Raw genomic sequence first — 24,504 nt, 5'->3', positions numbered from 1 at the left:
GGGCACATATATAACTATAGCAAAGTTAGTTTACTTTATATTATAAGGCGACATCCCAACCGATCCGAAGGCAAAGAGAATTGTCAAGCAAAAGGTTCGACGTTGCGCACCACCGCCAAATCGCGTGAAACTTGCGCCCCCGAGTCGATTTTTTAGATTTTCAGTTGGATTCGCGTTCATTATCGAAATCCAAGTCCTTCGCAAAGGCGCCATTACAAAGAAAAAGTCAAAGCGCAATTCAATTCATAACACAGTTTTAATAGACAGGCCTAAAATGGCTGTTCGCTAGGCCTCCGCCGCATGTAAGAAATAAAAATAAAATTCAAATGCCTGGCATCTCTTTGAAAACAAGCAAAATGCATTTACATCAAAATAATAATTAAAATTAGGGAAAAAGTCCCGGGAGAAAGCGCATCGTGTAATGCGCGTCTGACGCCAGCTGCAAAGCGACGCCAGAGACTCAGGAACTTGGCATCGGAGAAATAAGATATGAAGGCGTGGGGGAGACTCACAAGGAAACTGTTGGCAATCCAATCAAAAGGGTTGGGTGCGCGACAGACGACGGCAAGAGCCTTAACATACTTCAATGCTAGTATATATTGCTGTTATATTGTCTTTGACTGATATGTGTAACCTTCGTTGATGCCTACGGCTGCTCATCACAAAGAGCCCCTTCACTTGATTACATTTCTCTGCTGGCCGAGTTACTTGACGAACCGAAGGATTTTCAACGCAAAGCTTCGAGTGGATCTTTAACATAATGAAGACCTTCATTATGCAGGCTTTGCGCATCAAACAAGGCCCATCATCAAGCGCTAGGGCTGATGCGGAATAAAGCGCAATTGGAGACGCAGCGCATCAACATTTTCCCAATGTCCGCCTTCTCTTTATCCGTTTTGTTTTCGTTTCCTTTTTTCTTTTCGTTCACTTTCTAAGCAGGCTCTGTAATTGCTAATATGACGTAGACACACTCTGTTGGATGAATCTCCCTGGACGTCAACGTCTTTCGCTTTGAAATGCGTACGATGATGCATTATGGAAAGGATATTTACATTTTCCTTGATAATCATAACGCCCAGCTCATGTGCCATGCTGTGTGCTTTGGAGCACATCCTATTAAAGCTAACACAACAAAACCTGTATTTATTATTTTAAATAAATGCAGGTTAGTTTCGAAAATTGCGGGCTTTTTCACAACTTTACCCGTCACGTAACGGATACTACGAAAATCGGCTTTTCTTTTATAACGGCGGACAGCTCTTTTTAAAAAAATCGCAATCAACTCAACGGGACATTCTATCGAGCCTATACACGTATAGGCTGTATATCGGTGTTAAGCGGATTGGCCGATTGTTTGCGCAACAAAAAAACAAAGTTTTTCTAACGGGTAGGAAAGTGTTAAAGCAAAGTAGTGAGCCTCTTTCGAAATAATCCTTCCTTTATGCACACGACATAGGCAGCAGGGGCTATGAAACACGTAGAGCTTTTAGGGCAATTGGAGCAATCAAAGATTCATTCGTATTTAAAAGAGATGAAAACTCGATACATAAAAGGCTTATAAAATTGAGTAGGGCTACATAGTGTGAACCGGTTTGACTTTCGATTCACTTGCAAAAAGGGCTTTGCGGCAATGAAATGAACAAAAGGTCAGTTAAGACTAACACGTCTACGCATACAATGTTATGCGTAGCTTTCGACCCGGTCACTGTAAAATCTAATAAACAGGCGAATATCAAATGTCGTCGAGTTTAATTACTAAAGGAAATGATGCCGCCATTTTGTGTGATTGTTTGTGTCTAATATATTTAGGTCATAGCAGCAGCCAGATGAGCTCCATTGCAATTAAATTTGTTTATGACTCTAAAGGAGTTTCCTGTTTCAAAACTACCGTTCAAGATGCGTGAAAGTCAACAGGCCTATAGATCGTAATACAACCTTCGTTCTGTTTTGATAAGAGATTGCGCGGCTAGGCCTACGAAGCCAACGAATAAATAGAAACGGCCCTTCTCTACAAAAAAATAAAATAGCCATAGCGTGATAATACGTCACACTTTTAAATTCTGCCAAAATGCCACCGGCTGGCCATCAAAAATCAATTAGAAGAATGCGGTGAAAGTTTCTTTATTGTATCGAGAGCAGCCGTGTCCGTGGTTGTACGTATAGTGAGTCATTCTTTTTGATACCCATAATAATATGTAATAATACAGGCCCGGTTAACTCTCTCTCTCTCAGCCGGTGGAAAGCTCACATCGTACCAAAATACACACACCATAAGCATGGCAAAAAGAACACAAGGAAAACAAAAAACAGTTTTTATTGTTAGCGGTCGTCATGACCGCAAGTGGCTCTTATTTTCTCTCCTGTTAGAAGCTTACGCTCCATTAGGTGGCCGATGAGTCTTTTTTCTTTTCATTATTCGATTGGGATAAAAATAGCTTTCACTCATTCAAAGTTGATGGCCGTTTTCACGATCAAATGTTTTTTCACCAGAAAAATAAAAACACCGTCGGAGTGAAAAGGACGCCATTTTGGCCGTCCTTAATCAAACGAAAACAGACTATGCGCACTTGAAAGTCTGCAAATTTTAGACGGGCCATCTCAAGAAGGGCGGACTATAGAGTTTCGAGTTGTGCCCGACGCGAGGGTTAAATTGGCGAAAATCTCTTCTTATTCAAGTTTCAAAACTCTGGCAGCTAGTGGAGGCTCTGTATGGACGGCCCAGGCGACGACGAATACGTAGATGTATCCAACTGCAGCAGTTGCCGATAAAGTTAACTTTATAAAAGCAATTAGAGCTCAAGTCTTCAAACTCGAGCGACTCTCGCATTATAGGCTAGCATATGTAAGATCATTTAGCCGCTTGCAAAACTTGAGGCGGACTCGATTGACCTGTGCGCACAAGACACAAATTTCAAATGTTTTCTCGAAAAACAACTGCGAGCGCAATTTAAACACTGGCAATCGGTACGAACGAATTTTACAGTTTCTGGCCGTCGCATAACAACGGATGATGGCCTATCAAATGTTCAAAAATGCCTGTTAATTAATAGGGCGGGGCTAAAAGATGGAAGACATTTCTAAATGTCATTTCAAAAACACGGTGACGTAAGACGATTCCTTGCCTCTTCAAATGACTACCCCACCGTTGCCTTTAATTAAACAGTTTGCGCCATCAGGTTGCAGCAGCCATGTTTCAATTATAGAGTTTGCAAAGCGGAACGATTCCGCCTGGCATCTTTTCCGCATTGTTGGCAGCGCGCAGGAAGAAAACAAAAATGGCGGCTCTAGGTATCAGCTGTTTGCCAGTGTCGCCGTCTCTCACAGTCTTCTATTATCATTGTTAACAAGTCTCGGACTTTGAGCGATATGACGTACGAAAAACAAATTGTTCCAGCCGGCGGGCATATAGTCGTGCCAAAAAAAAATAAATTCAAACAGTTTTGATTCATAAGCGCTAAAAAGAAAAGAAAAAGAATTCAAGCGAATACATAATATTTGTGGTGATACGCAATATGGGATGATGAACGATGGCCTCTTAGCATCGGGGGGTTGGGATTTCTCTTCGACCAAGAGCTCGTTTATAACAAACTCAACGGAACGAGGATCAATCACAAAGTCTACGTTTCCACCCAACGGTTTGTGTACACTTTCAAAAAAGGAGAATCAAAAACTAAAGAGTGAGAGTGTCTTGTAACGCCGCTTGTGTTCCAGCGTCGGGTTTCTATTTTGTTAGTAAGAAAAAAAAAAAGGATGACTACCCTCAAGTCACTTGCGACATTTAATATGTTAGTTTCGATGGAAATTATGCGAATTTTTTCCCCAAGAACTGAAAAGAAAAAAGATTGGATTAATTGACGTACAAGCCAAACTCACATCCATTATACTTTAGCTCAAAGACAAAGTAAAAAAAGAAAAGAATTTTATTTTAAAATCTTTTTTCTTTTTGCGTTATCAGTTTTAAACACCAACTCGCAGCAGCAGGTTTCTGTTTAACTTCTTTCTGCATAGAGTTTTTGCCCGTCGCAAAAAAAAACAAAAAAACTTCGATAGCGGAAGTCTTGAGCGATTTCGCAAAAAAAAAAAACGATTAGATGGTAAAAAATTAAAAACAGGAAAACTGATTTTTGAAATCAGGTGAAAAGCTTCTCAACCATCATTAAATATGATGTAAAGTTTTCCTTCAAATAAGAAAAACGAATCAAATTTAGGTATAAAGAAGGAAATTTCGATAGCCTTAGGCAGCAACATATTCCGCCATCTAGTGGTCGCTTGTTTCAACCCGTCGAGAAAGTGCATAAAGGGCGCCCAAATTCAAATCAAACATTCATCTCCTAATCGCAAAAACGCTCCCTCACACATTCAAACAAGAAAAGTGAATTAAAAACGGAAAATAATTCGACCACATATTTATTATTGAATTATCGTTTTATTATTTTTATCGTCAAGAAATGATTCTCACTTTTAATTAACGTTTTTTTTTGTGTTTTCAAGCTTGAATGGAGCAGATAAAAAGGAGACACAAATAAAAAAAGGAAAAGAAAAAAAAATTTCTTTTAAGGGGGAAAAAAACGAGAGGAAATGGAGATACTGTGTAAGTAGCAAACTTGTACAAGAAAAATGGCATTGTTTTGTGCGTGTGTGTGCACAGGAATTGAACACGACATCCTGTGCACACACACAGACACACACATACAGAAACATACACATGCGTATTTTTAAATTAAAAAAAAAAACAAGAATTCATGTTTGTTCTGTTGTTGTCGAAAATCTTTTCTAGAAAAAAAGGTCAAACAGGTTTCCCAATGTTTGAAAAGAAAAGGGAGTGACAAAAAAAAAATCTATTTTGAAATCGAGAAAGAGAATCCTGTTGGCATTGTCTCCTCTCCTAATAAATCGCCATCAAAAGACAAAACAAAACGACAGCACAAACAACAACAGAAAAAAAATAATTCGACCAATCCCCTAATAGGCAAAACAAAACTGACAGGGAATTTTCAGAAAAAAAAAAAAAATGAACACGCGAAAAAAAAAAATGGGGGCGAAATCATTGAGATAAAGAAACGTTGGGGAGGTGGGAAACAACACGCACGAAACGAGGGATCGGAATTTTCAACAAGTCAATTCAACCTCCCTCCCTTAGACGGAAAACACAAAAAAAAAAACACTTTCTTGCGTATTTACAAGTAAAGAGAGAAAAAAAAAAAAAAAAAAAAAAGAGAAAACACGACACGTTTTTTTTGGGGGGGGGGGGTGGGGGGTTCTCCTTCGACGTTTTGTTATCGTGAAATAGACACATGCACCTTTTTCTCTTCGGTGATGTTTTCACTGAGGAGAAACAACATTTCAAGGGGCAGTCTAAACAAGTTAGAAACGAACGTGAAAAAAAAAAATGTTCCAGTTTAGCGACGTAAAAAAAAAAATTACTTAGAAGACGAGACTCGCATATCGAATTGGGGAGGGGAGTAGACACGACATTTTTGCGCATTCAAAAATTTTCACCGGGGAATTTTTTTTTTTTTCATATAACGGCAGAGACCATCAAAAAGGGAGAGAACAAAAAAAAAATGACATTAAAAATAAAAAAACGTTTAAAAAAATTTAATTAGATCAAGACGGGCTCGCAGTTGTGTCTCATGTGTGTGTGTGTTTCGATCGAGAATATATTACTGCGTATAAACAAGCTATTTAAATTGGAGGTACTTTGTCTCACAAAAGACAAGTCACTGCTTTTTTTCTTAATGATTTCTGGAGAGAAAAAAAAAAGATGGAGGAAAAAAAAAAAATCGGACAGCTTGAGGTATTTGAAATTGGAACTGGACGCAACAACGCCCCCAAATGAGCTTCGAAAAAAGGAAGGGAAAAAAAAAATCTTTGTCTCCAACTTATTCATTAGAATTTCCGAAAAATTGTTTTAATTGAAATCCGTGAGACTGGAAGAAAACACACACAAACTAGACAAACTTGATGCTTTTTTTTTTGTTCAAAATTTCATTAAAAAAAAAAAAAAAAAAAAAAAAGAACAAAAGGCACCCGTTAATTAATTATTACAAACTCGTCAGAGTTTTGTGATGGTCTTAATTATTAAACGACAAACGGACTCCTCCCACTTTTCAAAAAACAAAAACAAAAATCAGGTAAAATGAAATTACTCCTCCCTCCCCTCAAACGGTTTCACGATCTCGCATCTCGCGATCCAGCGGTGGTTGGTGTCAATGCCGTTCGTTCAAATCCCCCAAGACATCCAATGGGCTTCTCTCGCTGCACGGTTGGCTGTTGCAGATGAAATCAAATTCTTTCGCCCGTTTTTAACGAAGAGGAGCGATCGTTGTCGCACGGAATTAAAATAAATAGTTGAACGATCGGCCAAAAATCAAAACGAGAAAAAAAAAAAAAAAAAAAAAAAAAAAAAGGTGTGACGAACAAGGTGGAGGTGGTGTGTTTTTGCTCCCCGCCAAAAAAAAAAAAAAAAAAAAAAAAAAATGGGGGGAAAACAATTTCTAAAACATTCTACTGACCACCTTTGTCTTTACTGCCCAAACCGAAATCAAAATCTTTGCCGGACGACATCAAATTAGCGGCTGCTGCTGCCGCCACGGCCGGATGGTGTGGATGATGCGCGTGATGGGCGTAGTTCTTGATCTGGTGCAAGGAGATCAGCTGGTTGTTGAAGGCGTTGGCCGATTTCATCGACTCCATCGTCATCATGGCGCCTCCGCCCATCTGCGACGTGGAGGAGGACGGCGTCGACGACGACGACGACGGCGGCTGTTGGGCCGTTTTGGCGAACGCTCCAAGAGGATCGTACGAGAAATAGGAGCGAGAGGCGGCGGCGGCTGCGGCGGCGGCCGCTGCTGCTGCCGCCACAGCTGACTGGACTCCCCCTCCGCCCATTTGACCGGCGCCGCCACCTCCGCCGAGCATTCCTCCCGCACTCTGAATGGGCGTGAAGGCAGAAATGGACGATGATGACGTCTTGGAACTGTCGTAGCCGCTCCCCACGCCGCCTCCAATTTGGTGCGGATGAATTTGTTGTGCCAGACGGTCGTCGTGCAAACGGTGTTCATGCTGCTGTTGGAGTTGTTGTTGTTGCTGCTGCTGCTGTTGGCCATTGTGGACGCAGTCGTCGTTCCGCTCGTGACCACTAGAGTGATTCATGACGGTTCCAGGTTCCAGTCCGTTGGCCTCAGCCGATTTGTTCCAGTAATTGGAATCGGCGGCATTGGCCGAAGCTGCTGCCGCCGCCGCCGCCGCTGCCGCACCTCCCCTCGACCTCTTCTCCGGCCGTTCCGTATGCTTTTGCATGTGTTTAGCCAAATAAGTTTCTTGAGTGTATGACTTTCCGCAAAAGTTGCAGATGTGCGTCTTGAGATGTTTCGACTCCTTGTGCTTAGGAATGTGTTCTAGGAGGGCCGTTTCGTCCTGGAAGCACTTGTAGCACGAGTTGCACTTGTAGGGCTTGTCCGTCTGGTGGCATCGCGAGTGCGACTGCAGGTTGCTGAGCTGAGAGAAGGCCTTGGTGCAGTGGGGATGTCGGCACTTGTAGGGCTTGTCGCCCGTGTGCGTGCGGATGTGCTGCTGCAGGTGACTCAGCTGGGTGAACTTGCGCTGGCAAATCTCGCAGCGGTACGGCTTGATGCCCAGGTGGATGCGCGAGTGCTGCGACAGGTACGAGCTGTTGGCGAACGACTTGGAGCACTGCGTGCATTTGTACGGCTTGGCCTCGCGCATGTGGATCTGCGTGTGGAGCTGCAGGTCTGCCTTGGAGCCAAAGATCTGCACAAAACAAGAGAGGGGAGAGAGAGAGAGAGCAAGAGACCAGTCCAAAAGACCAGACAGAGAGAGAGAGAGAGAGAGAGAGAGAGATGACTAACTGATTTTCGATTTCCAATTGTTTTGTTTGCTTTTTTTTTATTATTTAAAAAAAAAATAATAGATCTGCAGGGGCGCGGGACGAAGGCGGGAGCTCTGTCTACGTTTTGAAAATCCGACAGGGGAGAAAAAGACAAAAAAAAAAATTCTACTCCACAACCAAAATAGCCATTACCGAAGAATCATCAAAGCGGAAAGTTATAAAAAAAAAAAAGACTTGACATTTCTTTTTGAAACTACCAATTTTTTTTTTTTTAAAGAAAGAACCACAACCAAGACACCAAAAAAAGAAAGCAAAGTTTAAATATCAAGCCAATAGAAATAGAATAAGACCATTTTAAGTATCTCTGTCGTTGTCGTTTCTTTTTCAATTCCTCCCAAAATTTAATACAAAATCCCTTTACTGTTTGGAATGTTTTCTTTGAAAGCCCCGCCCTGTGCACGGACCACACACACACACACACACACACACACCGTAGAAGCCCCAAGTCGATCGCCAGCGTCGCAACATTTTTTTGTCAACACAATTTCCTCTTTTCTTTTTTTTTTTTAAAATTTTACATCACAACAAAAAAAAAACACATCGGGTGCCACAAATTCTTTCTTGCAAAAAAAAAAACAAAACAAAACAAATTCACAAAATGCACTAGAAAAAAAAAAAGTGTATCTCCATTTCCTTTACGATGAAAAATGATAAGGATCGGGAGGGTTCAGGGATTTAACTCAAAAAGGGAAAAACAATTTCTTTGAATTGTTTGGGAACTTCAAAAAAAAAAATAAAATAAATCGTCGCATTAAGTGAGGTCCCTTGAACGAATTATTTGAAGTAAACGTTTCAAGCAAAATAGATGAATTTTTAAAAAAATCTTTTTCCTCGCATTTACTTTAGGGCAAAGGAAAATGATCGATGAGGTTCTTGAAAAACAAGGTGTTTATGATTAAGGGAACAAAAAATAGAGTCCTTAAATTGTGATAGGAAAAAAGGAGCAGAGCAACACCTGGGCCTTGTGAATATTGGTGATGTCATCAAATTGAAATAAATCTATTTTAAGAAATCCCCACGAAAAAACAAAACTCATTTCGTGAGAAAAGCCAAAAGCAATCCCACGATGTGTGTCCCTAATCACTTTTACGTCTGAATTCATTAACCTTTTCTCGCATCCGAAAAACAACAAGAAACAAACGTCTAAAAATAAAGAGATTCATCAACAAGACGGATGACTTAACAAAGTTTCACTGCTGCAACACACACACCTGTGGGTTAGGAAACAGCAGCACAGGTTCAAAACAAAGAGAGTGTTGACTAGATTCAAAATGATTCGAGACAACAAGAATGATTGTCGTACGCTTTATCAACTCGTGTTGTTCGAAAGCGACTGCCAAGGTCGTCTTCCAACGAACCAAAAAGAGGCAAAAGAAAAAGAAAAAATCGTTTCCAGTAGCTCAATGGACCTATTAAATAGCCATTAGAGAGGAAAGGTATAAAGGCTCATCATCATGTCTCGGTGCACAGCAAAAAAAAAAAAAAAAAAAAGTCCCAAAGAATATGGTCACCAGGCTCTGCCTGAGGGCAACTGGGAAAAAGAACTAAACAGCAAACCGGCAAGTGAACATGACTAACCGTAGAATGCGGTGGTATGTCTGTGTGTGTGTGTGTGTGTGTGTGTGTGTGTGTGTAAAAAATAAGCCCCTATCGACCACCTGTTACTCTCCAGAGGGTTTTCTTTTTCCTCCACAAGATATGCCGTGAGGGTCGCCCCCCCCCCACACACACACAGAAAGATGGTCTCTATACAAACACTGTGTGTGTGTGTGTGTGTGTGTAGTAGCCTGAAAAGTAAATTACCTCTAGGCCATAAACTCTTGCCATATTGTGTGTGTATATACTTTTTTTTTTCGACTCGACAACGACTCGGATTTCAGACAAGCAAACGTGAGAGAAAAAAATCTTCTTTCAAAAGAAAAGTGAAACAAATCCTCATGCCAGAAGGAAGGGAGAAAAAAAAAAAAATGATGGCTTATTTCATCCCTCACCCCTTTTTCTCTCTATTTTAAGAAGCCATTTTTGCAAAGTTTTTTTCTCTAAAAGAAAAAGGGAGGAAAAGAAATGGTGTACCTTGCCATCGCCATTGTTGGCATTGTCGTTTGGGGTGTCTGACCGGACGGAGACATTGACTGGTGGCGACGACGAAACAGAGGCAGCATTTTCTGCGTGCTGCTGTTGTTGCAAAATTTGCTGCTGCTGTTGATGATGGTGATTCATCAAATCGTGACCAGACAAGTGGAGCAAATGCTGATAGCTTTTGTGGTAGTCCATCGAAGCAACGGCTGCCGTCGCGTAAGGATTGACCAAGTGACCCTTCATCTGGTCGCCCAACAATGCCGCCATTCTTTTTTTTTTTTTTTTGTTCAAAACTTCACCCTCAATTCACACACACACACACACACACTTAAACACGAAAAGTCGTCAGGGGGGGGAAAAACACTATTGGTCAACTAGACATACAATGGCCCATTTTTCCAAATCATTGAGTTTGTCTTGTTTTCATCCACCAAATATGGCATTCCACGCAAACTATTGTTGGTCACCGTTTTTGATTTGCAACAAAACAAAATTTGCCTCAACGCACTAGAACCGCCACGTGTCTCCCAACATCCACACCCCAAAAAAAAAGAGGAAGACTCGTGTTCCTTTTTTCAAAGACGCGCACATCAACGTTAAACAAGTTGTTTTTAGGAGAGATGATGGAATGTGTTTTTGTTGTTCGACACATAGGACACGACAAGAATTTCGAAACAAAAAAATAAATAACGAATGCCAGAGAGCAAAAGGACCACACGACCGGTTCGGTCCACAACTACCAACACGTCTGAGTGACTGCCTCTGCCCAACTTGTAAGAGAGAGAGAGAGAGAGAGAGAGAGAAAAAAAAAAAAAGATGGCCGGCCTCCTCTCTCTTTTTTTTTGTGGGGGGGGGGAGATATCTTTTTTTTTTCCGTTCGACTGTGGGGGGAGGAGACCAAGGAAGAAAAAAAAAAAAAAAAGGCAAGCGAAAAAAAAAAAAAAAGAAAAGGCGCCCTCTAGTGAGCCGGGGGAAGCCCCATACAAAATGGTCCATAGTGGTGGCGCTAGTGTACATTCTCTATTTTTTTTTCCTCTATGTCTCATCTTTCTCATTTTTCTATCTTTCCGATAGAAGAGAAAGAAAGAAAAAAAAACGGTCGCTTTTTTTTTAGGGACGCCATTTTGCGTAGATGACGTCATCGAATGAAAAGAGAATCGTAAACAAAAAAAAAAAAAAAAAAAAGGTCATGAAGCGTCGCAAGCAAAAGAAACGCCCAGACTCGCTTTTGCAGGTGATGGGCGTTATCTGTCGAAATGATATTCGGGACTCGAAAATGAACGAAGAAAAAATGTCAAGAATTTTCGAATTCAGAGAAACGCAAAATAAAGACGAAACCAGTTTTTTGTTTGTTTGTTCCAGTGAAACGAGAAAAGAAAGAAAAAAAGGCGAACAACAAGTGAAACCGTTCGACGAATTGTAAGATATCCCGCAAAACTACTACGGTTCCTCTAGAAAAAAAAAAAAAAGAAAATAAAAAAACAAAGTCTGCTACTGCAATTCAACAAACACGCTACAAATCCCGGCCAAGGTCTTTCGGTTCTCAAACTTGTTGGAGAAAAAAATGCACGCATTTTGGCTATCTCCAACCCCAAGAATTTACTTCGTTTGCGGGCACAACATTCTTTTGACACGTAAATTTGCTCATTTGCTTACATTTGAATTTTTCTATATTCATATGCAAATTTTCCTTTTTTTTTCTACGCTAATAGGCCTATATATATATTTTCTAAAAAAAACGAAAGGGGGGAGAGTAAGAAAAAAAAAAAAAAAATGTGTGATCGACTTGATACCCGCAACAAGGAAAAGGGCACGTGCGGTCTTTCAACCCTCTCTCTCTCTCCCCACTAAAACGGATCATCATATATTCTATTTGAATGCAAAGTTGCATTATTACGTACAGTCAACAACAACAAAAAACAAAAAACAAAAAAAAAGAAGCTAAAAATGTGTGCAGGTGCTAATTGATGTTTACGAGGTGGAACGTTTAGGTGAACAGTCCCGATGACCACCGTAATTTTTCGATGCGTGTGAATTTGTCGTTAGTCGATAAAGGATAATGAATTCTTTAATTAGAAAAAACAATTTGCGGCTGGTTTTCTTTCAAAAGAACATGTGTTAATTAAGTACAAATCCGTTTGTTTGCATCTGTCGATGCTAAAAATAATATTTAAAAAATAGGACCGCCATTGAAGAATTAAAAAAAAAAAAACGGCCAATCCGGCGCTTTCACCTATTCTTGACTTGCTGCCACAACGTCCCGTATTTAAAAATATGTTTTAAAAAACGGTTCCCCAGGCAAAAAAGAGAGAGAGAGAAAAAAAGGAGCATCTGATTACATTGGCGGTTGTTGACGATTGCACATTTTCACCGTTTTCTAAAAATAGAAGAAAACTGGGTGTGGCCGATCAAATCATTCAATTTTACAATTTATCCTCCCTTCTCTCTCTCTGTGTGCCCGATTGTATGAAGAACTGCTCCCCAACGTCCGACATGAGGGTTTACAAAGGTCCGTGGGAAGGCCAGAAATCCTCCCTCCCGCATTTTGGATGAGATCCTCCACATATCTTTACTAACAAAATGGGAAGAAAAAAAAAGCGAATGTCTCTTTTGTTGAGCTCCTTTTTTTCTTTTTTTGTCCCTTTCTCGTTTGGCCATCATATCTTCCCTCTATACCTATTTTTAAATGTGTACGCGCCATTTCATGTCGAGAGATCCTCCCCTCCCAACCTGATTCTTCTTTTTTTTCTTTTTTTTTTCTTTTTGGACGAGTGTTTGATTCCCTTTCTCCTTTTTATTCAGAAAAATCATTCGGGTTTGATAGGTTTCTTATCAGACTCATTCGTAATGAGCAAAACGCCGTGTGAGGGCACACACACACACACACGAGATTTTCGAATGCCATCAGAACATGGGGCCGGCGTAAATTTCGATTGATCCCTCATCACTTTTGTTTCTTTCAAAATCCTGTTTGTTACAGCCAGTTTTCCTTCATTTTTTTTTTTTTCTTATTTAAAATGTGTTAAGTACAGAGCACTCTCTTTTTCTTTTTCTTTTTCTTTATAAATTTAATCTGATAGCACCTTATCACTACGTCTCTTTATATGGGCAACAGTCTCTCCCCCCCCCCCCACCCCTCTTCATCCAGATTTTGTGTGTGTGTGTGGATCGAATAAAGAAAATATCGGACCGGACTGTGGGAATCACACACACACACCCTTACTACTACATAGTACTACTACTTCTATTTGTACTCTATTTTTGTGTATCAAAATGTTGGGTGTACTTTTTTTTTTTTTTTTACTTGATGGGGGGATTTCGATTTCATTCAAAACTGGTCTTGTTTATAATTCCCTCCCTATTTTTTTGGGAGGGAAAAATAAAAAAAAAAAAAAAAAAAAAAAAAAAAGGGAAGAGAGGGGGATGAATGACGTCCTACGAGCCGGCCCTTGGATTCACAACACATTCTTCGACATCATCCCCATTCGAAAAACTAGTTTATAGTTCAATCTTTTTTTCGTGTGTGGTGCGGTAGAGATGCGAAAAACAGACGCCAATGGAAAAAAAAACGACGTCGTTAGGCGTCGCTACAAACCGCGCGTCCAGCAGGGTGAAAGAGAGGGGAAAAAAGCAATCCGTCATAGCTCATTCTCTCATTCAGAAGGGAGGAGGGGAAAAAAAAAAAACGAGGGGTTACCAGGAAATATGTAGGATGCTGTTGCTTCTTCCGGAGATCCGCACCAAAAACGTCGGCTTTTTTTTTTTTTTTTTTTTTAGCACACAACAAGAAAACAACCCCTCCTGTTTTTATATCAATAGAAAATAGACGGGGGGAAAAAAATACGAGGGGAAACAGAAAAAATATATCTCCCCCTCTTGTCCCAAAAAAAAGGACGACGGCGACGCTATATACCGCATAATATATAGGGGGAAAAAAAGGGAGCTTTAGAAAATGTAATCATATAATATAGAAAAAAAAAAAAGACCCTTGGCATAGTCGATGGCCGTTTTTGCCCAACGTTTTTTTTTTTTTCTCCCTTCTTTCTTGTATATAAAAACCACTGGTCCTCGCTAGCCTTTGAAAATAAAAAAAGAGAGAAGTTGTTGTTATATAATATCGTCTCCCTCCTTTAGTGTGTCGCATTCCGTCTCTCTTGTACCGTTCTTCTATGGCGTCCGAAGAGATGGATGCTGTCGTTATTTCCCAGGCTCTTTCACCGTTCGTCTTTTTTTTTTTTTTTTCTTAATCTTTTTTTTTTTTCTTGTATGCCGTGACGTAAGGGAAATGCGTGTCCCCTGGTCGAATTTTTTTTTTTTTTTTTTTTTTTTTTTTTTTTGAGGGGAGATTAGAAAAACGGAACTACTTTTTTTTTTTTTTTTGAAATCCAGAAGAGGGGAGAAATTCACAACAGTAGTAGAATGTGGTACCATCAAGGTGTAACTTTGATATTCGTTTTAAATTATTCCATTTTTTTGTGTGTGTGTTCCATGAACACGATTGAAAAACATAACGGGTATATTACACCCCTCCCGAAAAAAATGTTTTTAAGGCACGTGCCTTGAAACCTCCTCTCAGCCGGAAGGTAAATAGAAAAAAACATGAATAATATTATTTAAAAAAAAAAAAAAAAAAAAAGGAAAAACATTTCTTTGGGGTGTGTGTACGTGTTAAATAGTACGTCACACATAGGGCGATGAGAAAATGATGCAATCAAAAACAAAAGGAGTTGCAATCAAAGTGGTGAAAGAAGACGGATGGCCGATTGTGCAAGTAACTCGGTAGTTTTTTTTTTTTTTTTATAATAGTGATACCCCCCACCTCTCTCATCTTTGAATTATTCATTTTTCTAACTGTTGTGCTACACTTTCCACAGCCCCCCCCCCCTCGCTTCTACTTGTTTATTTACAATTTTTGTTTTGATTGGAGAAAACTGAAAAAAAAAGGGCGATTGAGTTGGCTAGAATAGCGATATGTAATCAACTTTTGGCTCCAGAAAACTTTCCTTTTTTTATTCTTGCAGATTTGAGATGATGATTCATTTCATCACACTGTGATATGCATTATTTGATGGCCCAGAACATGGGGTTCGTTATCTATTGGCTACTGTAACGACGCACGAAAAACAGAGTTGGGACATTTTTTTGTTGTTTCTATTTAGCAATGATTTTCCAGAGAAAAGATTTGCCAGATGCCAACAGGAAAAAAAAAAAACCCAGTCACATATAAATGAACATTTTTATTGCTGGCCACCGGTTGGCCCACTTCCATTCACCTAGTGTTCAAGTTTTTTTTTTTTTTTCTTAAGCAAATGACCATTTCTGAGAATGTACAAAAAACAAAAAAAAAACAAAAAAAACAAGGAGGCCAATTTGGATTCGTTTTTACTGCAAAAGAATGAGTCCGTTTCGTCCATTCATCATTCGGATTTTCTTTCGCTAGCTGCAATGTCATTTCCGTTTGAAATCATGTCGCTCCGAGATAAATTGCAACCGTTGTAAAATCAAAAACAGGAGACAACTCCCTTTAAAAGGAAAAAAAATTGGCTAATAACCATGTCTCTTTTTGGACAGTTATACAACTTTTGTTTTTACGACTTTGCAAATGCAGAGAGAGAGAGAGAGAGAGAGAGAAAAAATAGCAGAGTGGCTGTAAAACAGTTTACGATCTTTCAAAGAGGCCTATGCAATTGTTTCCTTTAGCAAGAAGATCAATAAAAAAAAAATGCGAAATACGGTGCGAGCCATAAATCAAATGAAAAGGGCATCGAGTACACACTTTCGCTGTAGCATGTCAATATGATGGAGTTGTACGTGTACAACTTGATCTCTTACTAGCGGGCATTATCTAGATGATAATGAACGAACCATTGGAGCACACGGTATGCAAATGTTGTTATTACCGGTGCACATTCCTTAGAGGAAAAAAAAAAAAAAAATAAGAAGCCGATTGAGACGAGGAATGGGGCCAACAATTTTTCCGGCGATTCAAGCAAGTTATGTCAAGAATTCAACACAAACAAAAAGATTTGCCGTGCGGAAAAAAATAAATAAAACACTTGGAAAACCAGTGGCTTTAAATGAAAAATTTCTCTAAAAAAAAAAAAAAAAAAAAGACACGAAAGGAAATAAATCGATCTGGAAAGAGTGTCTACGTGGCACTTTACAAAGACAAAACAGATCGCTAAGCAAGTCGCAATGATCAACGCAACCGGTCCTAGTCAATAAAATCCGACATTTTCGTTCGTTAAAACGAACGAACACAACAAATCAATTTTGCTCTTTAAAAACCAAAGAAAAAAAAAATTAAGGTTTTCTGTTTAGCAGCTCACAGATTTTCTTCTCGCATCGAAACGATACATTAAAAGCAGCAAGAATTTTGGATTGATTTTATCTAGTCGCGTTGATTTCGAATTTTCGAACGTGTGATGGTTCGACCGTGACTCTGATGCCACCACCCATTAAAAAAAAAAAGTGAAAACAAAAAACCCTTATGACCCAGTTGTTATCGGGTCGCCTTATCGTCAACGTTCATTGTGTTTTGGTTTTTTTTTACTAAAAATTTCAAAAAAAAAAAAAAAAAAATGATGGACACACAAGAGCTTTGCGTGCTGTAAAGCGAAATTTCGCTGGCAGCGGCACCTGCGTGCGAGACCCCGCATCGTCAAACTCTTCATTCAGCAAAAGCAAATCATCCAGCAAAAAAAAAAAGAAAACCTCCTCAGAAAAAAAAAAAAAAAAAAATGTGTCACATTTTTTTTTTGTGTTTTGGTCCCAGGAAACCGGAGAAAGTGAAAAGGAGCAGAAAAAGAGAAAGGTAAAGTTTAGGTCAAATGCGAAAAATAAAGCAATTAAAAAAAAAAAATAGAGCCCGCGTAAGAGAATGGGAGGGGATGGGAGAAAAAGCAAAAAAAAAGAAAAAAAGAAAAAAAGAAAAAAGAAGTCAAATGTGAGCCAAGCCTACCTGTGGGCACATCTTGCACTGGTACTTCCTTCCACCGTTGGACGTCGATCCTGACATTTTGCCTCCGGCCGTCGAACCGGAAGAAACGATGGGCGCGATGGGAGGCGATTGCGATGACGAGCTGCTCGTTGAGGCCGACGTGGTCGATCGAGGACCTCCGACGCCGTACAAATTAGCGGCAGATGCCGAGCCAAGTTGTCCAACGACAACAGGAGGACCGTGTGAAAGTGAGACTCCACCTTCCATTCGTCCGTCCTGATCCAGAGTTCCACCTTTAAAAAATAAAATAAAATAAAATAAAAGAAAATTGATTAGGAAAAAGAAAAGGGAACGAGTTTATCGCTGGTCTGATTAACTGTAAAGCATTAAGAAAGGGACAAAAGTTAATTGACACTCGCACCAGACAAAGCAAGTCGATTGTATACTTTGGAAAATGTTGAGTCGTCACTGTCTCTTGTTTATTTCTTGTTGTTGTTCGCTCGTTTTTTGTTTTGTTTTTACAAGAAAAACCAGTTTTTTTTTTTTTCCTTTTGCTGTCGTGTTGTACAAGTCGAGTTCTTGCGTGCTGGGAAATTCGAGAAGAAGAACCGGTTTTGAGATGCGCGTCGTTGCCTATCTCTTTTGTGAAGTCTCCCCCTCCCCCCCTTTCGTTCAGGCGACGCTTATCGGCTCTGACATTTTGCGTGTTTTTAAAAAAATAAAAATGCATTTATTTTTTTTTTTTTCTTTCTTGAGAGTGATCACTCGATTTATACAGGCAACACATTTGCATGTGGCACCACTGACGCCCTAACGTACACAGCGCCGCCTTACGCAACTGGCGACGCGCCAGTGCGTGTGTGGCATTCCGCATGTTTACATACAATGGCATTTATTTTTCTAGGGGGGGGGGGGGGGGAAGGGAGATCAATATCAAATGCGGGAAACTCGGACGATTTAATCTGCGAATAACACAAAAAAAAAAAAAAAAAAATAGAGGAAAGGCATTCGGCCGCTTTATTTCACGACACGCAAACAAAAGGAGAAAGTCGGTGCTGAATCAGCTGGGCGTCAAACGCGTAGATTATCCGAGTCAATAATACTAGCCCTGCCATGCCAAAGAAAGGAATACTAGAATATGCAACATTACACACACGAAATAGAAAATTAATTACATTGCATATTCAAATCGATTATTTGGAAATCTTCCTAGTGGGATACATGCAAAGACGCTGATGATATTTCCCTCCCGTTTAGCAATCAAAACAATTGGAATAAGGACCTACCTGCCCTGTTGGCCGGTGGTATCGTGATCGAGATTTGAATCGCATGGCGTGCCCCCTCCCCCCCCCTCCCTCCTTCTCTGCCGAAATAGAGCCCTACAGGTATGCATAGATCAGGTAGCTCATTCTGTGCAATTGCCGTACAAACTATATACGTCCACTACGCATAATAGCCTGCGTTTATTTATACATCTAAACAGGGAGCGAACAAGAGATTTCTCTCTCTGCGCTCCGCGTTCCGTGAACTGATATCAATCGCGTGATTGATATAGTGAAAAGCGGCCGTGATGAAGCGCTGGCATATACGGCGCGCTATATAATTATTTTACTTCTTTTTTTTTCTTTTCTCTTTTCTACCACTGGTGGAATAGTTGTTTTTTTGTTTTGTTTTTTTTTTTGTTCTTGTTGTTGTTGTTCTTCTTGTGGTGATGCCAGCATTTTTGCGTTCGTGATGAATAACCCCACAGTCTATGAAATAGCCTCAAGTGATTGAAAAGTTTATTCTTAGAACAGATCTCTGCAAACGGCTGAAGAATGAGAGAGAGAGAGAACGGGCCAATAGGTACGCCTATGTCGGAATAGAGGGACAGGTGATGGCCTCAAGCCATTAACTTTCCGTCCAGCTTCTTTGGTTTCTAAAGATCTCGTCCAAAAAAAAAAAAAAAAAAAGAGGGGGGATCGCAAACTTTGTCGATGACCGACTGTCTCAACTGATGGGGGGGGGGGGGCATTTCATCTCGTCGATTTGTTTAAAGTAACAGGTTTTCCATTTGTCGGATCAAAACGTATTTAAGGACACACGTGAGACATGCAACCACCGCCCGTTGAAAAATAGAAAAGAAATGAAGGTTTCCATCGGGTTCGTTTGAGTGTGAACGCACGCAACTCGCGTGCAATCTCGCCCTTGTACGCACACGAACAGATGAAAAGTTTGATATATAAAAATTTGGATTGAGAACGAATCAAATGGGTGATGACTCGAGCGTCTACGTCTAAATACTTAAAGATTTTCAAACAGTTTTGAAAACCTAATTTTCACGTATCAAAAGGAAAAGTCGACTCCCGCTAGGGGCTTGATTATCTGTTCTCACGCTTTTGATTATTGCTCTTGCGCTGTCCGACAGGCGTCAAACACACCCCGTTCTTTTCTTTCCAGTTTTTCTTCGGCCCAACTATCACCCAAACGTACAATGGCTTATCAACAGATCGTGATCGATAACAGGCTGCCCCCCTCTCCAAAGGAAAAGAGAAACTCGGAAGATGACGTTATTATTTCGATAGGCAACACATTTGTGAAACTGGTTCGTGAATACAACACAAAAAAAAAAACTAAACTAAACTTACCAAACAGTTGATCGTACGGATCGAGCCTCATTGAAGTGCGATTGATTACGGCAAATAATTCGCTGTGTGTATCACGTTAAAAAAACGTCACTCGTTAACGGTAAGCGAATCGCACGCGTACCGCGTGAATGTCTTTCACAACGGAACTTGCGCGCGCAATGTTTACCGTAGGAGGTTGGACACACCTCCCCTCTATTCTTTGAAAACGGTAGAGATGGGCGAACTGATAGTTGTGCGGCCGATTCAAGTGTCTCGTCAGTTTCACGCTGCCTAACGTGCTCGCTTCGCGGTCCCCTCTATTTGTTTTAGTGTGTTCGCGCTTCGACCTGTTGCCCATATAGTATTCTTCATTTCTCTTCGTTCGCGTGTTTTCTACCGCTTTCTTTCACGCCGAGAATGTTTCTTTTTTTTTTTTCCTGTTGTTATTTCTTTCTCCAACGCGCTCCTCCTACCCATCTCAACGAAAGAAAATTCTACCTCTTTGTAGCTCAAGGCGAACTACAGTTCTATCGCTATCGTGCAATTTATTTAAAAGATTTTTCTTTCTGTTTCCAATGTTTGCGCGCGCACACGTTCAAAAAAAAAAAACTATCGGGATGCGACCGTCCCGATTGTCCCACGTCAGAAATAAGAAGAGGGTCACATTTTTATCCCTATTCAAAAAATGTTTTACGATACCGCTGGCGTGTTGTTGTTTTTTTTTTTTTTTACGACACTATGGCCGTTTTTCCAGCTTCTTTCCTGTCGTATATGAATAAATGTGTATAGTTTAAACCCACCCCCCATCCCTTGCACTGAAAGTAAAATGAGGGAGAGGGGGGACCGGTTCCGTTTGAATTATTTGATTTAAAAACTGTAGCGAAAAATATTCGCTAAAATTTCTATATTTGAATCGTGTCTATTCAATGTGTTTTGAACAAAAATTATGTGAAAATATGTTCTCGATGCGAGATGAAAATTGCCAGTCTTTTTATAATAGCTCAACGGACCGGTTCTTTGAAGGGGGGGGGGGGGATTGCGCATTTTTGTAAATTTAAGGACAACAAAAAATTCAGATTCCAATAGAACTTTGAATTCCTGCACCACTGCTTCCAAAAAAAAAAAAAAAAAAAAAAAAAAAAAAAAGACATCCCATTTTTGAGATAGCCAATCTGAAATATGCACAGCTTTCACAAAAGCGCCTCGTGTTGTGAAAAATCGTTCAATTTCACTATTCAAGAAACGTCGACTATTCTTTTGTTTTTTTTTCTTCTTTCAAAAATAGAAAACGAGTCTTTGGTGTCCATAGACGATCTTTGTTCGGGTTAGACGAGACGTCTGCCTTGCTTTAACTTTTGATAGCGAACGCAGAAGAGCGTGTGTGGACAACACAAGAGAGATAAACAAGCCTAATAGTAGACACGTACATTCCTTAGCTAGTCAATCAGTTCGTATTTACCTTTTTGATGCATGGAACCGGTACTGCTACTCTGGTCGGACGAGCTCATTTTACTCTGCAAATCAAAGAGAGAGAGAGACAAAAAAAAAAAAAACGAATGAAAACGAGCTAGAAAATCATGTAAAACAATAAGTCATATCATAAATCAATCTATTCCTTTTTTTTTTTTTCCTTATTGGTCAGTGTCTCCTGGTCAAAGACCGGCACCAAAGAAAACGGACAGGCTTACAGATAAAAATAGATGCCTTTTTTTTTTTTTTTTTCAAAGACTCCCTCTCTCTCTCTCTCTCTCTCCATGCAAGGCCTCCGACAAAAATTAGACAAAGAATCGGGGGGGGGGGGGGGGGGGGGGGGGGGGGGGGGGGGGGGGGGGGGAAAAAAAAAAAAAAAAGAAAAAAAAAAAAAAAAAAAAAAGAAAGTGCGTGGTGTCTAGGCATGATCAGCTAGCGGGCGGATTGATTACGGCATGCAAATGTTGCTCGTTCATTGCCGCTCAAAGTCGGCGCGCTCGTTTGGTCAACGTGTTTCTTTTCCGAAAAGCAAAAATGTCGATTTGATTTTCTCGGAAAAAACAGCATGCGTTGCTGTTTGTTGTCTTTTGCGTGTGCGACATGCCCCCCTACGCTTGTTCAACGCGGGAAAAAAAAAAAAAATCAAGACAGACCATGCCGACGTTCGTGACTCGACACGAAATAGACCCACACTTTTCCCGCCTGTTTGTTTTTTTTTTTTTTTTTTTTTTTTTTTACTCATTTTAAAAATTTCAATTCAATAAAAGGGGTGGAGCATTAACAAGAAAAATCAGGTGTTTCCAATAGGGTAATGGTTGTTTTTTTTTCTCACCCCCTTACAACCAAGGTCTTTTCTTTTTTTTTTTTTTTTACTTTGACCATATTTATGTAATTTCCCAAACACAAAAAAAAAAAGGAAGACAAAAATACTTGAAAATCGAATCCATCCAGATCTTTTTTTTTTAAGAGCAATTGTCTTGTTTTGTGTGTGTGTGTGTGTAGACCCTCTTTTTTTTTTTTTATAGATATACACAGACGGATTTATCTGACTATAACCCCTTCTTTTCCTTTCGTCTGTTGTATAACTTGAAAAAAAAAAAAAAAAAAAGTTGGGCAACTTGTCTCGAAAGATACAAATTCTTCTCGCTTCGAAAACGATTCGTCACGCGTTTTTGCCGACCAAGGGAGAGACACAGTGTCGGTTTCAAAGAGTTGAATTGTTGTTATACAACATATCGCCAGTGGGATGGGGTTGACGAATTTTCTCACAGCCGGAACGGATTCTCCCGTCTTCACAAAAACAGACACATACACACACACACACACACAAAAAAAGGGTTCATTTTTTTACTACACTTTTATGTAATATTTTTTTCTTTTTTTTTTTTGAAGGAGGGGGCTGTATGTGTGCTAACCCTTTTCGGATGGTGGTTGTCGTGGTGGTGTAGACAACTTACCGCCCCTTTTTTTCATAAAGAAACCTTAAATCCCCCTCCCCTTTAAAGGGATTTATAGGTCTAAGTGAGTCCACAAGTAGTAGTAGGCCTATTACCTTACTGTTGTAAGGGTTGAAGAGAAAAAAAAAAAAAAAAAAAAAAAAAAAAAGTTTTATGACACGAGGAACGGGTTGTGTGTGAAACAACCGTAGTGGTGCCCTTTTTTTTTTTTTTTTAACCCCCAATGAAATTACCCTTTACCATAGTGCAGCTGAAAAGACACCAATCCTTATTGTGTGTGTATATTCTTTATAGAATGTCTTAAGAAAAAAAAAAAAAGGGGTTTATAAACCCCTTTTGGGCCGCGTTTTTTTTTTTTTACGCGCAATCGGGGGTTCTTACACAACAATTGGAGAAGAGCAGACAATCAAGCGTGACCGAAAAAGGGTTTTTTTTTTTTTTTTTTTTTTGCTCCATAACATTGTAAAAAATGGTTCTTATTTTTTGGGGGGTGTTATCTCCTTGAAAGATGTTTCAATTTCCCGCGCCCCCCACTTGTTGGAACCGCATTAACCACCATCGGGACAACAAAATCCTTTACCCTCACAACCGAAAAAAATAAAAGGGTTACTATACAACATCAATTTCCTTCTAAACTTGTCCAATATTGGACAGACGAGGAAAAAAAAAACGACCTTAACTGTCCATTTTCGTTCCTGTCCGCACCATCCGACATTTTTTTTTTTTTTTTTTACGACATACATACAGCATTTCTCAGGTATCACCATCGTAAAAACAGGCGTACCAATAACCCTTTATTTTCTCTCTAACACGAATTAATTTAATGCGAGTTTTTTTTATTTTTTAAGTAATCCTATTAAATCCAATTAGCGAGAGAGAGAGAGAAAAAAAAAAAGTGTTTGCGATGCACTTGTGATGTTAGAAATGAAACATCAACTTTTGAAAGGCTGGAGATCACACCGAGTGCGTGTTCAGATTTTTTTTTTTTTTTTTTTGCTTTCAGTTGCGCGTTTACGTGCCATTCCACGCACGCCTGTCTGCGTACGAGAACCCGCGTGAGTGTGTCCACTTTTCATCATCCCGTAACCCCATTTTATTTTCCAGATCTTTTTTTCTCCATTTTTCACTGTCAACGAAAGAAAATATCTACCGAGAGTGCGCGCGTGATTGTTGCATGTGAGTGCACGCAACTGTTTACGCAACACTACAGCAAAAGCAACTCGACGTCATTTATCAAACATTTACACAAATCCAAGACGATAGAAAGGAAAACACGGAGAGCGTTGGTAGTGAAACTAAAATATACAATATCCCACCTGCTGCCAACGTCTGCCTTTCTTTTCAGCATTTCAAATGGAAATTGGCAAAATAATAATAACAAAAAAAAGAAAATACGTCAAGAAAAGCGGCCATCGAATGACGCCAAGACGCTCGACTTGTTCCAAATGCGGGATTGATAACAAGAGTTTTGATTACAGGTCGTCAAAGTAAAAAAAACACATTCCTTTTTTTTTTTTTTTTCTATAAATAAAAAAAAAAGGAACCTGTCACAATCTCACAGATTGCCCCGGTGCACTAGAAAGAGAGAGAGAGAGAGAGAGAGAGAGAGATAACCGTCTAACAATAGAAGGTGAATCCCGTTGCAGCTGTCGAGTATATATTTGGGAACGAATGGCGACGTTATTATGTGACCCTAAATATAACGAGATCGTTGCATGTTGTTCATCTGTTTTCTACCTGCCTCTCGGTCACTCCCGAAAGAAAAAAAAAAAAAAAAAAAAAAAAAAAAGGGGGGCGCCCCATTACGGGCGATGATGACCTGAGACTGCACCTAATGATGATGAACCTTTCTTTATCATTCGACTCCTATCATTTTCGATTATTACCCTAAAAATAGCTCGCCGCCTTTTTTTTTTTTTCGTATAGAAAACGCTATCGTATCTACTCTACTAGCGCCACCATTCTTCGGTGTCTTTTTTTCTCTTTCTAAAAATACCCCTCTTCCCCACCCCTCCTTATGTTATAAATAGCTAGGCCTTT

At 39.7% G+C, this 24,504-nt stretch overlaps 2 protein-coding genes across 6 annotated transcripts in view; both read right to left on the bottom strand.

The window, feature by feature from the left end:
- LOC130694610 (zinc finger protein rotund-like) overlaps positions 1-24,504 on the bottom strand; it is a 110,189-nt gene that overhangs the window by 56,881 nt on the left and 28,804 nt on the right. For all 5 annotated transcript variants that reach the window (XM_059496246.1, XM_059496245.1, XM_057517672.2 and 2 more), the window contains 2 exons: positions 20,997-21,051; positions 16,953-17,224 (listed from right to left, as the gene is read on the bottom strand). In XM_059496246.1, the coding sequence (XP_059352229.1) occupies positions 16,953-17,224; positions 20,997-21,051 (327 nt within the window). The remainder of the gene's footprint in view (positions 1-16,952; positions 17,225-20,996; positions 21,052-24,504) is intronic.
- LOC132088158 (zinc finger protein rotund-like) lies at positions 6,493-10,287 on the bottom strand. Its single transcript, XM_059496252.1, has 2 exons — positions 9,986-10,287; positions 6,493-7,773 (listed from the first exon to the last, which is right to left on the bottom strand). Exons 1-2 carry the CDS (start codon positions 10,256-10,258, stop codon positions 6,508-6,510), a joined length of 1,539 nt encoding a protein of 512 aa, XP_059352235.1. The 5' UTR covers positions 10,259-10,287; the 3' UTR covers positions 6,493-6,507.

Source organism: Daphnia carinata, chromosome 7, assembly GCF_022539665.2.
Source record: "Daphnia carinata strain CSIRO-1 chromosome 7, CSIRO_AGI_Dcar_HiC_V3, whole genome shotgun sequence".
In the NCBI taxonomy this organism is placed as follows: Eukaryota; Metazoa; Arthropoda; class Branchiopoda; order Diplostraca; family Daphniidae; genus Daphnia; species Daphnia carinata.
This window is presented reverse-complemented; position numbering and strand designations above follow the sequence as displayed.

Coding starts and splice junctions, on each gene's coding strand:
- LOC132088158 (XM_059496252.1), bottom strand. CDS start 10,258: ATGGCGGCATTGTTGGGCGACCAGATGAAGGGTCACTTGGTCAATCCT. Junction 7,774..9,985: donor CCAACAATGGCGATGGCAAG/GTACACCATTTC, acceptor TGTTTTGTGCAG/ATCTTTGGCTCCAAGGCAGA.